Source organism: Salarias fasciatus, chromosome 2, assembly GCF_902148845.1.
Source record: "Salarias fasciatus chromosome 2, fSalaFa1.1, whole genome shotgun sequence".
Classification (NCBI taxonomy): domain Eukaryota; kingdom Metazoa; phylum Chordata; class Actinopteri; order Blenniiformes; family Blenniidae; genus Salarias; species Salarias fasciatus.
The window spans coordinates 16178395-16193241 of NC_043746.1; the positions used below are offsets into that span (position 1 = coordinate 16178395).

Sequence of the window (14847 nt, forward strand, 5' to 3'; positions counted from 1 at the left end):
TGAATGCTTTTTACAAAGTTGGCATAAGAGGTTAATGCTTTGAGGTAGCTAATTCTTATGCCATTATCACTGATATCTAAGATTGCATCTCACTGTTGCATTGTGTCCACTGCTCATAAGTAATTTGTCTTTAAAAAGGAAAGAAAGAAAGAAAATCAGCGTTTAATGAAATATTTACAATTTGCTTGTCGGTTTGGAGTGGTTGGTTGGAGCCTCTTCCAAGCTGGGTTTGTCCCATGGGCCTCGTGTTTGACAATCTTGATCTAAAGTATGAGTGAAGGTACAAAACTAACAGAAGGTGAAAGCAGAAAAAAAAAAGTTGACAAAAGTTTGATCACAAGAGAAAGAACCAAAGAAGAGTGAGTGTGGATTGTATCATTCATGTCAAACAATATGTATTATTTTCCTGATGCTCTTAATAAAAATGTCTTTTTCGAACAGTTAAAATAGAATAATTTCTTGATTTATTATTTCTTATTTTTTATTGATTGATTTTATGATATGTCTTTCTTATCTTTCCTGCAGGGGTTGTCACAATGTTTTTCTTGTCTTCTCCATGTCACACAAGCCTTCACACACTCCTTCACTACATCCATGAGTACTTTTTGAGATCTTCCTCTTCTTCTGTCTGGCTGACTCTTTTTTTTCCCATTGTTATGTGTATTTCATTCAAGAAATATGTTTTGTTTATCTTTACCTCCAGTGTGACTGTAGCTGTTGGCGTCTGTTCTTCAGTTTTGTTTGCATTACACAAAACTAAAACTACAACATTTATGCATTAATTTTTCATTTGTAATAACTTTCCTTCAATAAAATATTTGATTTGGCATTGTTTCACTTTGTGTGTGCATGAGTGCTTGCATGTGTCTTAATCAGATATGAAATAAAACAGTGAAATTGAAAGATCATCTTATGTGTAAATGTTTTTGCTTTTGATTTGAATCTTTTATAAACATTTATTTCAGGCTTAACTTCACATGATTTCATTTGTGTACTTCTTGGATGTGGTGGAATCTTTTATTTTTATTTTTTGTAAGCATATCGACTTGTGTTTCAGTTTTGATATTTGTTCTTCCAAAAAATGTTCTTAGTAGCATTTGAGTTAACATCATGACAACTGAATAAAGACAGTCAGCTAGTGTGAAGTTCCTTTGTTGTAACTTTAAAGCATAATTAAATTTTAAATCATTCTATACTGATTTATCTCCCAAAAATAGAGTGATAAGTATGTTGTCTTCCAACCTAATCTTTGAGATTTAAGTACACAAACAGAATTAAACAGAAACACAGAGACAGATGCACCGATTCATGAGATATGTTTCATTTTATTGTGCTGAACAATCTGGACACAGAGAATCATGCAACAGAAATCTAAATCAAAAAAACCAATAAACACAAAGTGTCACTGTAAACAAGCAGCAGAGTCTCAGCAGTGTTTGGGTGACAAGAGGTGTCCCTCCACAGATAACAGCAGCTCCACTGGAAGCCAGAGTTTTTCCATATGGAGATGCTGTTACAGCTGGTGAGACCCACAGAAACAACACAGCTGGCAGCACAACCACAAGATTTGTCCTTTTGCACTGACATCAACTGTCCTAAAGACAAAAAACATGTTCCTTAATTGTGACTTCAGCTTGCACCTCAGACTCACCTTGGATATGGTTGTTATATCCTCTTTGCCATAGAAGTGTGTATAATCAATATTACAATCTGCTGTGCTGCATTTAGTCTTGAACATCCACAGAAACGTGGAGAAAGATACGGCCATGCTGCCCTCTTTGGTCAGCAGGTCTTCACTACACAAGCTCAGCTGAACTCTATTACCTTTATTGTACATTTCAGACTTATATCATTTAACAACCGAGGATCATAAAAAGTTTGTAAGTAAAGTATCAGTTGCCATGAAGTTTCCCAACCCTTTCTTTTATTGTTTCTGAGATTACAGTATATGGCACTAATAAAAATCAAGGTCAAACTCTACGAATGTGGAGAAGAAGTCAAGAAGTGCCATCCCTGCAAATCAATCTCAAACTGTGGTCCATTAAAATTAATCTTTTACACCGAGGCTGTGAAATGACATTGAACTCAAGTGGCAAACACGGGCGTGCATCATTTCCTTGTGCTTCTCAGCATTGGCGTCCACTTATCCTGTGTGAGCTTTGACCCCTAACCCGTCTTTTCCAGAAGAAAACACAGCCATAAAGCAATCTAAGTGTGGACTTAGGAGACCTTCACCCCTGTAGTTTCCTTCAACTTTGCCCACTCTGTGATTAGAATGTAGTGAAGAGTTGACGTAACGGTTTTAGACAATCTGCAGCAGCACAAATCCCCAATCTGAAGTTAGATGAAAGAAAAACACATTAATAGGACAACTGGAATAATAGATTTCTCATCGTTTCAGTAAAGCCTCACAGAACATTATACAAGCTGTCTGACATTATCTTGGAGAGATTACCATTATTATACTTTTCATTTTGAAATGAACGCGATACAGTGATCATCACTGAGCATCAAAACTAGTTTATCAAGCTTAAAGTAAGAAAGGGCTGAAACTGTGCCAGTTTTGTGGCACATATAACAAATACATTGATACAAGTTACCAAAAATCCTTCAGTTCCCATTTCAATGGATAAAATAGCTTAATTTACACTGATACAAATTTAACCAGCTTGTTGTTTTGCAACAGCAGCAATGTAGTTTTCATTTGTGTTTTACATTTTATCAATAATCTTTTAATTTTTCCTTTCATTGTCGTTATGTTCATCATTTGAATTTGTCTTTGCACCAATCAGAAAACTGAACATTCACTGAAAAGTTGTCTGCAGATTGTGCTGCACAGATGAGTACAAAATAGAAAAACGCATCAGCATCTGTGCAAAATAAAACAGTTTTTCATCTTCCCTACATTCTGTCTGAGAAGGTAAACCAAATACTTGATACATGAAGCAATAAAATCCTTTAAATCAGCTTTTTGGCCTGACTGAAATATTTACAGAAGGTTAGTACTCACCAGATAAATATGGCACACTTCAGTCAGCTTACCTGACAGAGAGCAAGAAAAACTAAAAACAGACAAAACAGGAACAGATGAAAGTGTGAAGGAAACAGAGCTCAACACACGTAGAGAGGTCTGAAAAGAGGTGACCGGGACTTGAGGTCAGTTTCTGGATAATGACGGAGTCTTGAGCGAGAGCTGCTTAAGACTGTGTGGGAGAGAGCAAAAATTAATCATTACACTTACTGTAAATATGTAACAGACCCATCCTGCACATAAAAGTCAGCAAATTGCATTCTGTTTGAACGCCCACAGACATATGAGGATTGGATACAATCATACCAGCTCCAGGACAGCCAATAAGAGACAGCAGCAGGTCAGATCAGAGGCCCACTTGATCCCTCATATCGCTCCTCTGCTGTCACAGTCTTATAAAACATATCCGCAGATAAATACAGCATATTGATATTTAGAAATAAACGTATGGGTCATAACTCATAATCAAATGAATAGATCTTCCACAAATGTGGATTCAAAAAAGATAATTTTTAATAAGATGGATTGGGCACATCTTTAATGCCGAATCAAAACACTCAAGAATGGTAGAAATCATCAGGGTACATTTGCTTAGAGTGTTACATTTGTTTTGCCTTCATTCTCATATTGAGACAGCTCATTCTTCATCATATGAATCCAGTTGCTTCTAGAGGATCCCTGCTGACAGTGGCTGAATGCGGAGCACAGCCTGGACAGGTCAGCAGCCACACAAAGAAACCGAGAGGCAGAGAAACACTGGTACTCTGCAAAATGTAGATTCACAGATTAACCTTCAGCACATGTTTTTGTATTGTGGGAGTGCCCAGACAAAACTCATGCCCACCATGCAAACTCAGCACAGACAGCCAAAACAAAACAAACTTCAGGTCAAGGATATTCATGAGTATTGTTTTTGTGATTTAAAAACTGATAACCACTACACCATTGGGCCTCGTTTCAGTATCAGTAATAATTTAAAACAGGACTTTCACAAGATGGTAGACCCTTTCTTTTTTTACATTCCAAGAAGCAAAATTAATTCAATGTAGGAATAATTCTGAAAAATATCAAAAAGCACATGAATTTTCAATGTTGCTGTAAGACTTTATTTATCATTTACTCTATAAATAAATTATTAATAGCTTATATGACACTGACCAGTATTTTTTTGGTATAGCTGAAGTTTAGGAACGTATGCTATATTGCTGACAGATGCCGTGGCTTTGTTGTGTCAGTGGTGACTACAGGGGAGATGAAGTTTTGATTGTTTTACAGTAAAAAGATGATTTGAATATAATGTTTCTGAGTCTAATCCATCAGCAAACACTCGGCAAGAAAAGAAGAATGGATGTGCGTGCTTGCAGATTTTCATATTTTGTTTCAACATTCTAGAATTTAGTTTTTGAAACAGCTCCAGAAGTGAGGAGTAAAAACACAAATCGCCTTTCTTCGCTTTGCCCCTTGTGTCCCTTCTGGGTTGCCGTATCAGTGAAACGGCGTTGACTGATGTGTGAGTAGCTAACTCGCTATGATCATGGTTATATTAGGTCAATTTACCCCGCATAAACAAGGACAACGACACTTTTAGGTGGCTTCACATGTATACTATAAACGAACATTGTCAGCCGAGGTGGCGGGAGTTTAACAGACATCTTATTGGTTTGTAAACGCGCTAACTAGCGACGCCTAAAGCTAACTATCAGTCTGAATGCTAGCCACATGAATGCTAATTTTAGCTTCTGCTGTAATGTTATTTAATACGTTGAATCGTTCACTGTGCTGGAAAACTTCGTGTTTTTCTTCAGCTGATTATCGGGGCGATATCAACATTTGTAAACACGATGTTATTTCCAGTCAACGACCACGATGTGGCTCATTTAAACGGGGTTGTGTTGGTTCGAAACGAGCCTGCTGCTTTGCTTGGAACCTTTCTGTTATTGATAGTGAAAAGCTGCAGCGTATCGACGTATCTGATTGAAAGCCTCGTTTTGTTTTCCTGTGGTTTCAGGTGAAAATGGCAGAGATGACGACATTAGAGAGCCTGCTGGAGATGGGCTTTGAAAGAAACAGAGCGTGAGTGGCACTGAGCCCAGATGTTCAACCTGATGTTCCAGACTGGTTTCTCAAAATGAAAGTAAACTGTGTGTTCTTCATACAGGGAGAAGGCGGTGGCAAACACAGGCAATCAGGGGATAGAGCAAGCCATGGACTGGTGAGGAAGACCATAGTTTTTGAGATGTGAATTCATCTACCTGTGTAGTGTCTGTTTAATCTTCTGCTGATCGTCCAGGTCCACTGTCTCATGTCTCCTAATCTAGTGTTTCAGTCATTATCTTTGCTTGATGATGTGCTTTCTTCAGGTTAATGGAACACGAGAACGACCCGGACATCGATGAGCCCTACGTACCTCCTGTGGGGAACGTCCTGGGAGGAGAAGCAGAGAGTCCATCCAGCACAGAGCTGCAGGCACTGGCCGACGCAGCTGAAGGTCAGGACGTGTTGAGTTATAGTACGTCCTGATTGTGATGGAGCGAAGGAAACGACAATAAGAAACACATTGACTGAAAACAAGAGCCTGTTTATCGATCTGATGGATGAAAAAGTCAAATATCACAAACTTCAGTTCCACAGTTAGAAATTCTGCTGTCACAGAGTGAAAACTGAATATTAGTGATAGTGACATAAAATATGAAGCGTATGGAAGCACAGTGCCATAAAGATGGCCTCCCAGCAGTCTAAACCTGTAACAATGTAACTAGAAAATCGTCTTGGGGGAAATTGGCGTACCCTAATTATACAGTTCATGAACAGTGACAGTGTACAGGTATCAAGTTTATTTTGTTTCTTCCATTTTCTCAATTGCATTTATTTCGGCTTCAGGTGAAGAGAGCGGCTACATTGAGACGGAGGATGGTGGGAGGCGACCGATGACAGAGGAAGAGAAACGTGAACAAGTCAAAAGGTCAGACTCTGTTCGCAATAATCAGTCACCATCGTTCCACACCTGAACACTAGTCTGAAAAGAGGCCGGCAAAAACTGACGAAGCAAAACGCGAAGGTGACGCCTGTGTTTGTATTCCAGGCTAGAGGAGCTGATGAGGGTGAAGCAGGCGGAGAGACGAGAGCGGGAGCGGGCGGAGGAGGTGGAGAGGGAGAAGCAGCGGAGGAGGCAGGGCCAGGAGCTGCAGCAGATCCGCCAAAAGATGCAAGACGACGAAATGAAAAAAATTGCCGACCAGCGCAGGAGAGAGAAGATGGAGGACAAACTAGCAAGGTACAGTCTGCATGATGTGCTGGGAGTTTCATCAACATCAACCAACTTATGATGTCTAGGATCTAATAAACTGTATACATCATCTAAAATCTTCCTTCTGAGAACTAAAGTGAGGACGATACAGAGCTTGTTGTAAAGTCTGCTGATTGTCTTCCTGTCAGGCAAAGAGTTAAAGAGAGGATTGCACGAGACAGAGAGGAGCGAGCACAAAAGGTGAACTTCTCTCGGATAATATTACTTTTTTTTCCCCATGTAAGCATCAGTGTTTTTATTGGGAACATTATTAACTTGGATGAATGTTTCTCTGCTGTGTAGTTTGGAGGTGCTGGACCCCCGAGCTCGACTGCGTCGTCTCAGCCCACCCCTCCCAGCCCATCGTCACCCACCAGTCAGGGCCCTCCCCCCACCAAGAAGGAGTATGATGAGTCTAGGATACAGGTGCCGGCCTCTTGCACTCTCAAACACATGGCAGAATAACAAATGTTAGATCTGTGTCTACACAAGCAGAGAACTACATTTAACAATTAACGCTCTCTCTCTTTTCACAGGTACGTCTGCTCGACGGCTCGACCATCAACACAGTCTTCAAGGCTCAGGAGCCTCTGGCGGCGGTGCGCGTCTACGTGCAGATGAACGGAAACACACCCGAGGGCCAGGACTTCACGCTGCTCTCGCCCTACCCCCGTCACGTCTACACTGAACTGGACATGGAGAAGCCCCTCAAGGAGCTGGGTGAGCAGCGGGCGGATTCCTACTAGGCCTAATGAGAGAGTTGCTGCTTCATGAGTTAATCTCAAGTCTCAGGACACACTGTTGTCGACGTTTGACCTTCTCTCCCCCCGTCCTTCCCTCCCAGGTTTGGTGCCTTCAGCTGTGCTGGTCGTCACCAAAAAGTAAGAAGAAGAGGATCTGCTCTGTGAGCCTACCTCACCCATCTCCACCACATCGACACCTGGAACAGAGCCGCCACCTTCGAGCATCGCTCGAGAAGCCAGTTAACTCCGCCCGGCCATGAGGCCCAGTCCCGTTTCTCTTCCGGTCGAGATAGAGAACTAAACCGTCGACCTGATCAGCCTCTGCTCAGATTTTACAGGAAGCAGTGAGTTTGAGTTTCATCAGAGTGAAGATAGCTGGCTTCTAATTGATACTGCTTGAAGGAGCACCGCTCACGGTTTCAACAGCACATTTAAGTGAAAGAAAAGAAAAAAAAAAAAAAAACTTCCAAGAGCAAAAATCGTTGAGTTTTAACCCGATCCTTAGATAGCAGAGAAATCTTCACAATGGATCATAAAGGGCCTTAAATTAAATCCCTTAAATCTTCCTGATTTTGTGACACTGTACTCTGCCAATTTTTTTATAAGTTAAAATGTCAACAGCTATTCCTGCACGGTCAAAAATGGACTGAGAATAAAGCTGACTTGGAGAACTGAGATCGTGTTTTCTTGTTGTATTTCTGATGGTATTCAGTCAACAGTTCCAGCAGAAATGATTGCTTTGGTTCAAGTGTCTTACAGGTAAAATCCACAAGCTCATGTCACTTTTAACATGAAAATATACTTTTTATAGTCCAACATGAACAAACACAGTGACTGGAGAGGAACATCAGTCATGAAAAAGGAGGAAACTTCCAGCAGCAGCAGACTGGACTAGAAGCTGTGGCCATTTAGGACAACCTGCAAACTTGAATTAAAAAGAACAAACAAACCCACAAACATGAGTTTATATTGACATGTCAACATAAAGTAATTTATTTTGTACAAATGAGATGCTTGTCTTTTTCCTCCTGGGTGTGAAGAACAAAAACCAGATGCGATCACCCTCCTCGTTACAGCTGAATGTGACGCCACCTCATGGGAGTATAATCAGAACAGCGCTGCGACACACTATAAAACACCTTTATATACATTAAAAAAAACAAACCTATGCTGTGGAATGGTACAAAAATGCACATCTGTAAAACTGGATGACTTCAAAATGTGAATGAAGTGGGTTTTGCTTGTCGACGGATAGAAAAATAGTTCTGATCAAAAGAGCTGATTCGCTGTCTTCTGCGTCGTCCTTCCTGTTCCTTTTTGAGTCGACTGGTGTTTTCAATCAGTTCATCGGCTCCTCGCTGACGCCGACTCCGAGCAGGGAGCGAGGGGAGACGCCGGGGTACGTTCCAGGCTCCGGGCACTTCAGTTTGTTGTTCAGCTGCTGCTGCTGTCCCTCAGCTGGGAGGATAGTAGCCCTGGTTGTAGTTCCAGGAGCTCTGATAGCCGTAGCTGCCGTAATGCGGTTGCTGGAAACGAGAACAGGAGGGAAAAAAAAAAAAAAAAAAAGTTTAATCATCATCCTCAGTTTTAAATAGTTTGATCGCTGTGTCGACTCGAGGCGACTCCCCACCTGGTACCAGCTGCTGTATCCTGTGTATCCGGTCTGCGCGCTCGCGTCGGCGCCAACCACGGGCGGCGGCGGCGTGGTGATGGGGACGTGCGGCGTGGTGGGCGTGGCTTGTGCTGCGGACACGGGCTCTTCGGTTTTGCTCTCTTCAGGTTTGCTCTGCTTCTCTGGCTCCTCGTCCCTTCGAAACCCAAACCGAGAACAATTTAACTACACAGAAATGAACGCAGGTCTGACGTCTGAGCAGAACTCATGACTTACAGCTGTGTGTGGAGCAATGTCTTGTTTATTTAACAGAGGAGATACAATTATACAAAGATACATAAATGTCAGAGTAACAAAAATGTACCCGTTCTCAGCTTCTCTCTTTGTCCCTCCCAGCTCCTTCAGGAGCTTCTGGTGGCCCTCGTAGACCGACAGCACGCTGCAGGGACATGAAGAACATGTGTCGTTTTTTCCACATCGGGGTCTAAACCAGCGGCCGATGAATCAAATTCTACACTGATGGTGAACTCTGACCTCTGGATGGAGCTGTTGTACTCCTCTGCAAACTGCAGGCCTCTCTCTGAGAAGAGGATCTTGAAGTGTGAGGCGAGCGGAGCGGCGAGGGCCCTCGTCACACACTCCTGCACTCCCTCAGCGGCGGCCCGGGGGTCTCCGGAGACCTCCAGCTCCAGCAGGTTCATGTAGAGTTTATCGTTCTCCTGACAGAGAGAACGAGAGGAAGAGCAAGTTGAAGCTACTTCAGTATTTTCAGACCATTCAGGCACAGAGGAGGAAATATGACGTCGTCATCTCACCGGACTGATTTCCAGAGCGTCCTGTAAAACTCTGCGAGCTCTGCTGGGGTCCCTGCCCAGCTTCAGCAGCAGGCGCGCCAGCTTGATGGAGTAGAAGGCGTGTAACGTGGGCTTCTCCTTGGATTGGGCGACCGCATCGGTCAGCAGCGCCTCCGACTGGTCCAGCTGCCCCGCCCGCCGCTCCAGCGCCGCCCTGCGGAGACGCACGATCACCAGACCGGGGAGGTTCTTCTCCAGGACTTCCAGCACTCGCCGGGATTCGGTTAAGTCACCTGATGGAGAAAACCGCAACCGATCAGCTGCTGTCTGTGGACATTTTATTTATCTATTGTCTTGTTCTGAATAATTATCCCAAACATCTTCAAATTAAATTCTTTTTCCCTTCAAAACAAAGTGAATATATGATGACTTCTGTTAGAAGACTCGGTTTGATCGATTCAAGCATCATCTTGCATCACTAGAAGATTTAAATGACTAATCTGGTACGTCTTACTCCAAGTTCCTGCAAAAAGCCTGAACAATTCTGCTTTAACTCTCAAAATCTGATGAAAGTCAAATCCAGCAGCAAATACATGGTTAATTTAGACATTTCTATGCTATGACTGTGTGATTTCGGTCAGATTATCACATATTTTATCTTAAATAAACAGCACAAAAGGGAACTTAAAAAAAAGTACACTTTAAAAAGAGTCAGATATGAATCAACCCATGAAATTATCTTCCAACACTCCCCCGGTATTTCAGTAAGTACCCTCAGGGTTAAGGTATTTATCCTTTTCACATGAAGAGGAGAGATGTGTTGCCGTGTGTGTGTGCTTCCTGCTCGTACCGTTCCTCTCCTCAAACGTGGCCCACTGCATGTGGAGGTTGGGTTTGGAAGGCAGGTGGATCTGACAGGCTCGCCTGTAAGCCGCCCGGGCTTCATCCACACTTCGCGCCTCCAGGTAGTGAATGTACTGAACGGGAGGGAGCGAGCGCACATCAAACACACAGACACACATCGGTTCACTGTGAATCTGTCACTACGTTTTGTCTTCTTACTCTGGTCCAGAACTCTTCGTACAGCGCACAGGCGATCAGGCAGCGCTCAAACAGGATGCGAACTCGGTGGTCATCGCGGGAAACCGCAGCCTCTCCGGGCCGGGCCGCAGCTTCTGGCTCCTCTGTGGCCGCCTGGCTCGAGTCTGATGAGAGACGCAGGAGTCAGAACTGATGTTTTCTCTTGTTTTTACAAATCCGTCAAAGCGCTGAGAGACAGCCTGACCTTTTGGGGAGTCAGCTTCAGCTGCAGCTTCAGCTGCAGCTTCAGCTGCAGCTGCAGCTGCAGCGGCGGCGGCGGTGGCCTCTCTGGCTTCTGGGTTGAGCTGCGCCATCTCCCAGTCCAGGTAGGAGTGCCAGGCTCGGAGCTGGAGGCGGTCCAGCGGCTTGACGTGGAAGTACGGCCGCTTGATCTGAAGCGAGCGGGAGAAATGGTGTGACTGCATTTCAGCCAAATCCAACTGCATAACGCTGTGGTGAGGGCGACTGAGTACAGTAAACCTTTTTTAAAGAATCATAATTGGACTTCATCTTTTTTTTTTTTAAAGTACAGTTTTTTTTTTTTCTACAATGCCCTTGACTCTTGTGAATTCTGTATTAAAAACCTTCAACAACTGATAAACCCCAAAATCAGAAATGTTCTCCTGGAGAAAGGAGCAGACAGCGGTAGAGAGAGAAACTCACGGCGTCTTCAAAGTGCCACCGCTTCCGGACTTCTGCTTCATTGTCCTGGTAAACCTTGTCCCTGCGAACCAGGACCTGCTCCCGAATCTTCTGCATCAGCTCCTCCTGAACACAAGCAGTCATGGATTGAGTCTGTATTTACAGCTATGTGTGTGTGTGTGTGTGTGTGTGTGTGTGTGTGTGTGTGTGTGTGTGTGTGTGTGTGTCAGGCTGCTGTCTCTCACCGTGTCTGTCCCCTCGGGGGTGGCGGGCTCCTCCTCCCCCGGCGGCCGCTCCTCCTCCTCCTCCTGGGCCTGCTCCGCTCGCTCTGCTTTCTGGCTCTGCCGACAAAAAGCCCTCAGCTCCTCGTACTCCTCCGGGCAGAGCACCTCTTTAGGCTCGTGGCTGTTCAGGTGCTCCTTGAATCTGATCGACAGCGGAAATAGAGACACATGAGTAATAAGGAAAAGGAGACAACTGAGGTATAAAATCACTTGATGCTGTTTGGGCTTCACGGCGGTCTTACTTGTCGTAGTGAGTGTTGTAGAGCTGGGTCGGGACCTTGAGGACTCGGTCCAGGACGGCCGTCGCGTTCTTCATGTTGCCCTGCTCCTTCTCCCACTCCACATACAGATCCCAAAGCCGGTCTGAGTGGAAGTCCAGGCCCGCCGCTCCAACAGCGTCCTCGAACACACTGAGGAGGGAATTCAGGATTCAATGCCAGAACACCCAGTTCATTACTCTAATGGCTCACTGGGAGCTTTAAGGTGATGAAATCTGTGAGTCAAGGGTCATTTCCCAGCATTGTTTCTCTTTTTATCCAAGGGTTTTTTTTTTTTTTTTTAAGATTTTTTGGAAAATGTACAAAATTCAATGCTGACAAACAAATTGGATTAATACAATGTTGGCCCCCATGTTTGTTCCAACAGAGCCCTGCAACTCTGATACATACAAATGGAGAAGTTGAGGGGCGTCGCTTCACACACTTTGAAAACTTCAGATCATATTTTAAGACAAATCTGTCAAAAAAAAAAGGAATTTTCTAAATTGACAGAGTGTTTAATATGCAGATTTATTGCACTCCCTCTTTGGAATACAATAACCATTAAAAGAGTCGTCATCTCAACTCATTTACCGAAAATGTTCTTCAGTGAAAAAAACATTTTGGACAAGAGAACTCAAACTCTGTACACTTCAGTTCATGATGACTAAAGTGTGTGAGCTTCTTGACGGGCCAAAAACTTGTCTGACCATCAATCAGGGTGGGACTCCTGCATTTTATGTGGAATGTGCCTCTGAGGAATAAGAAGTGGTTTTAGGGCTCAGATGAAAACTGGGTTATGTTAAGAATTTGCATTTTGATCATGGATCAACAGTCAGCTGAGGTGCTGCAGCTTAAGATCAGCAAATACCAAATGTATTATGTCAATGGTAAAACACCATGAACATAGAGTTGCGCGCGTGTGTGCGTGTGTGTTTATTTACCCTCGAATCTGTGAGGGCGACTGAGGCAGGTTCATGTCCAGCGTCCCCAGCAGCAGGTTGATGTAGTGGATCCACAGATCTACACTCAGAGGGATGGCCTGGAGACCCTGAACACACACCTAACACAACAAAGCACAACCTTCATCTAAGATCTGAAAGGATGCGCTGAAGAGTGAAGTCAGGAGTGAAACGTGTCCAGGGTTACCTCCTCTGCTTTGTCGTTGCTCCCAGAGCGGCGTTCCAGATCTACAAATTTCTTCCAGTAACCGTAACACAGCGGATAGCGAAGGAGAAAGGCTCTGAGCGCCCTGCGTGACGATGCCAAGTGAGTCTGGACAGATGACAGAAAATGTGAGACATAGAGTAACAAATGAGTAGGTAGCGAGAAGAGAACTGGATGGTTCATGCGTCCAGACACACACCTCGTGCTCGCAGTACTGCAGCAGATCAGTCCAGCTGGAGAAGTTCTGAGCATTGTCGTGAGCAGCTTTCCACAGCCGCTCAAAGTCTGCAGGAACTTCGCCGTCGCCGTCCCCGTCCTCTGGAGCAGCAGGCATGGTGAAAGCGGCAGGGTCGGGGTCTTCGGGAGCATCGAGCGCCACTGCAGCGCTGCCGTTTTCTTCTGTCGTCTCAACTGGAGGCGGCGCCGGATCCTCAGACGTCTCCATGGCTGAACCAGAGAACATCGCCACACAAAATAGGAAAGTCATTACCATAAAGCAGTTCACATCTTCAACTTGTAAAATGAAGAATTGTCTGATCTTATCTAAATGTGTTGTTTATGTTAATAGTATTAATTTCTGCTGACTTTGTCACATTTCCCATACTATGAATGCAAGTCTCTGGGTCATATCTAGTAATATATCAACATCAAAAAATATGCTATCCTATCAAAAAAATAGGAATTAGAACAATTTGACAAAGGTGTTTTTGGACAACCTTCTTGCACAATCCTTTAAAAACTGCTGGATGATATCTTTGATGCAAAGGGTTCTCAGAAGAATAACTGATTTTTCTTCTGTTCTTTCACTCAGTAGTTTGACACTTTCGCTGCCCTGAACCTTTAGCAGATCAGCGTATACAATAGTGCTTACTTCGCCCCTCTTAAATACATAAATAGTGCAGTGGTTTCAAACAAGAATAAAAGTGATCATCATCAGGACTGTAACATAAGCTAAGATTAAAATAAACCAGCAGTTGCCTGCAGCCTGAACACTGGACATGCCTAACAGATGCCACTTTCATTCATACAGTATTGAGTTTCTGCACCGCTGAGTAGCTGCTGCGAACATCACTCTGTTCAAACTGTGAACCCACTCGATTAGCAGCAACCTGTGGCTTTATGACGAGCCGAAAACTGAAGTTAGATAAATGACTGTGGAGCAGGTTACTTTGAATCGTGTCCTGTTTGTAGTTCTACTGAAGTTAGCTTAGCTTAGCACGCTGAGCCCCGAGAGGGCTGCGTGTGGAGATTCTGTCGAGTCACCAGCAGAGAGACGCGAAACCAGGAGAGTGTCTACGTGCCGGTGCCTCGACGAGGAGCACAAGGCAAGAATTAAAAGTACCTGGAGACTCCTCCTGCTCCCCATTGCCGCTCATCTCCTCCTCACGGCCCTCCGCCGCCGCCATGATGGGAAGCGTCGCGCTGACGTCGATACGTCAAAAACGTCAAATGACGTCGATGTAAACTCCCCGCCCCCTTATTTGTTTTCCTTCAAAATCTTATCGATAAGAAATCGATTGCTTTGATTGTAGCAGGAGACAGCCAGTTACAGTACAACCTTATAAAAAAGGGAATACAGCATATTGATTCTCTGGTTGGATCAAATCTATCAATTAAATTGTGGAATTTGATCTTAGTTCTGCATTTCTGTGGTTTACTGTGATTCGGTCTTTCATTCATCACAATGTCATGACTTTAGTAGACTAACCAAAACCAAAAAACTGAAAATAAAATATTTTAAATTTGTACCCATATTCTCTGATGAGGTTTTTATGACCGACTTTGCCCATAAACAACAGGAAAGGCTTAAGATAACACATTGTATGCTACATTATAACTGAAAGCTCTTGAATGATTTAAAATGTGACCTAACTCCTAAAATATGAATTAAACCCGGCAATCCTCCCCAAACCTTAAAAAATAATAAAACTCAATGAACTGGACATGAGAA

General features: G+C 43.6%; 2 protein-coding genes across 2 annotated transcripts; one reads left to right on the forward strand and one right to left on the reverse strand.

Annotated features, from left to right (window-relative positions):
- The first annotated feature begins 4507 nt into the window (after nucleotides 1-4507).
- ubxn1 (UBX domain protein 1) lies at nucleotides 4508-7735 on the forward strand. The gene is made up of 10 exons (XM_030105098.1): nucleotides 4508-4541; nucleotides 5040-5104; nucleotides 5190-5243; nucleotides 5392-5519; nucleotides 5912-5993; nucleotides 6114-6305; nucleotides 6467-6518; nucleotides 6621-6743; nucleotides 6854-7037; nucleotides 7162-7735. Exons 2-10 carry the CDS (start codon nucleotides 5046-5048, stop codon nucleotides 7200-7202), a joined length of 915 nt encoding a protein of 304 aa, XP_029960958.1. The 5' UTR covers nucleotides 4508-4541; nucleotides 5040-5045; the 3' UTR covers nucleotides 7203-7735.
- Nucleotides 7736-7745: 10 nt separating this feature from the next.
- On the reverse strand, nucleotides 7746-14324 carry LOC115398354 (pre-mRNA-processing factor 39). Its single transcript, XM_030105076.1, has 15 exons — nucleotides 14239-14324; nucleotides 13096-13343; nucleotides 12879-13004; nucleotides 12674-12792; nucleotides 11715-11882; nucleotides 11434-11614; nucleotides 11210-11314; nucleotides 10752-10938; nucleotides 10529-10671; nucleotides 10317-10443; nucleotides 9488-9759; nucleotides 9207-9391; nucleotides 9037-9111; nucleotides 8691-8868; nucleotides 7746-8586 (listed from the first exon to the last, which is right to left on the reverse strand). The coding sequence occupies exons 1-15, from the start codon at nucleotides 14300-14302 to the stop codon at nucleotides 8515-8517; spliced, it is 2250 nt and encodes a 749-aa protein (XP_029960936.1). The 5' UTR covers nucleotides 14303-14324; the 3' UTR covers nucleotides 7746-8514.
- Nucleotides 14325-14847: the final 523 nt, after the last annotated feature.

What these genes read in the sequence shown, in the direction of transcription:
- LOC115398354 (XM_030105076.1), bottom strand. Translation starts at nt 14,302, where the DNA reads ATGGCGGCGGCGGAGGGCCGTGAGGAGGAGATGAGCGGCAATGGGGAG. An exon ending in TGCAGTACTGCGAGCACGAG is followed by an intron (nt 13,005 to 13,095) that starts GTGTGTGTCTGG and finishes TCATCTGTCCAG; the next exon opens with ACTCACTTGGCATCGTCACG. An exon ending in AAGAGAGAAGCTGAGAACGG is followed by an intron (nt 8,869 to 9,036) that starts GTACATTTTTGT and finishes TGGGTTTCGAAG; the next exon opens with GGACGAGGAGCCAGAGAAGC.
- ubxn1 (XM_030105098.1), top strand. Translation starts at nt 5,046, where the DNA reads ATGGCAGAGATGACGACATTAGAGAGCCTGCTGGAGATGGGCTTTGAA. An exon ending in GAGAGGAGCGAGCACAAAAG is followed by an intron (nt 6,519 to 6,620) that starts GTGAACTTCTCT and finishes TCTGCTGTGTAG; the next exon opens with TTTGGAGGTGCTGGACCCCC. An exon ending in GAAGCCCCTCAAGGAGCTGG is followed by an intron (nt 7,038 to 7,161) that starts GTGAGCAGCGGG and finishes CTTCCCTCCCAG; the next exon opens with GTTTGGTGCCTTCAGCTGTG.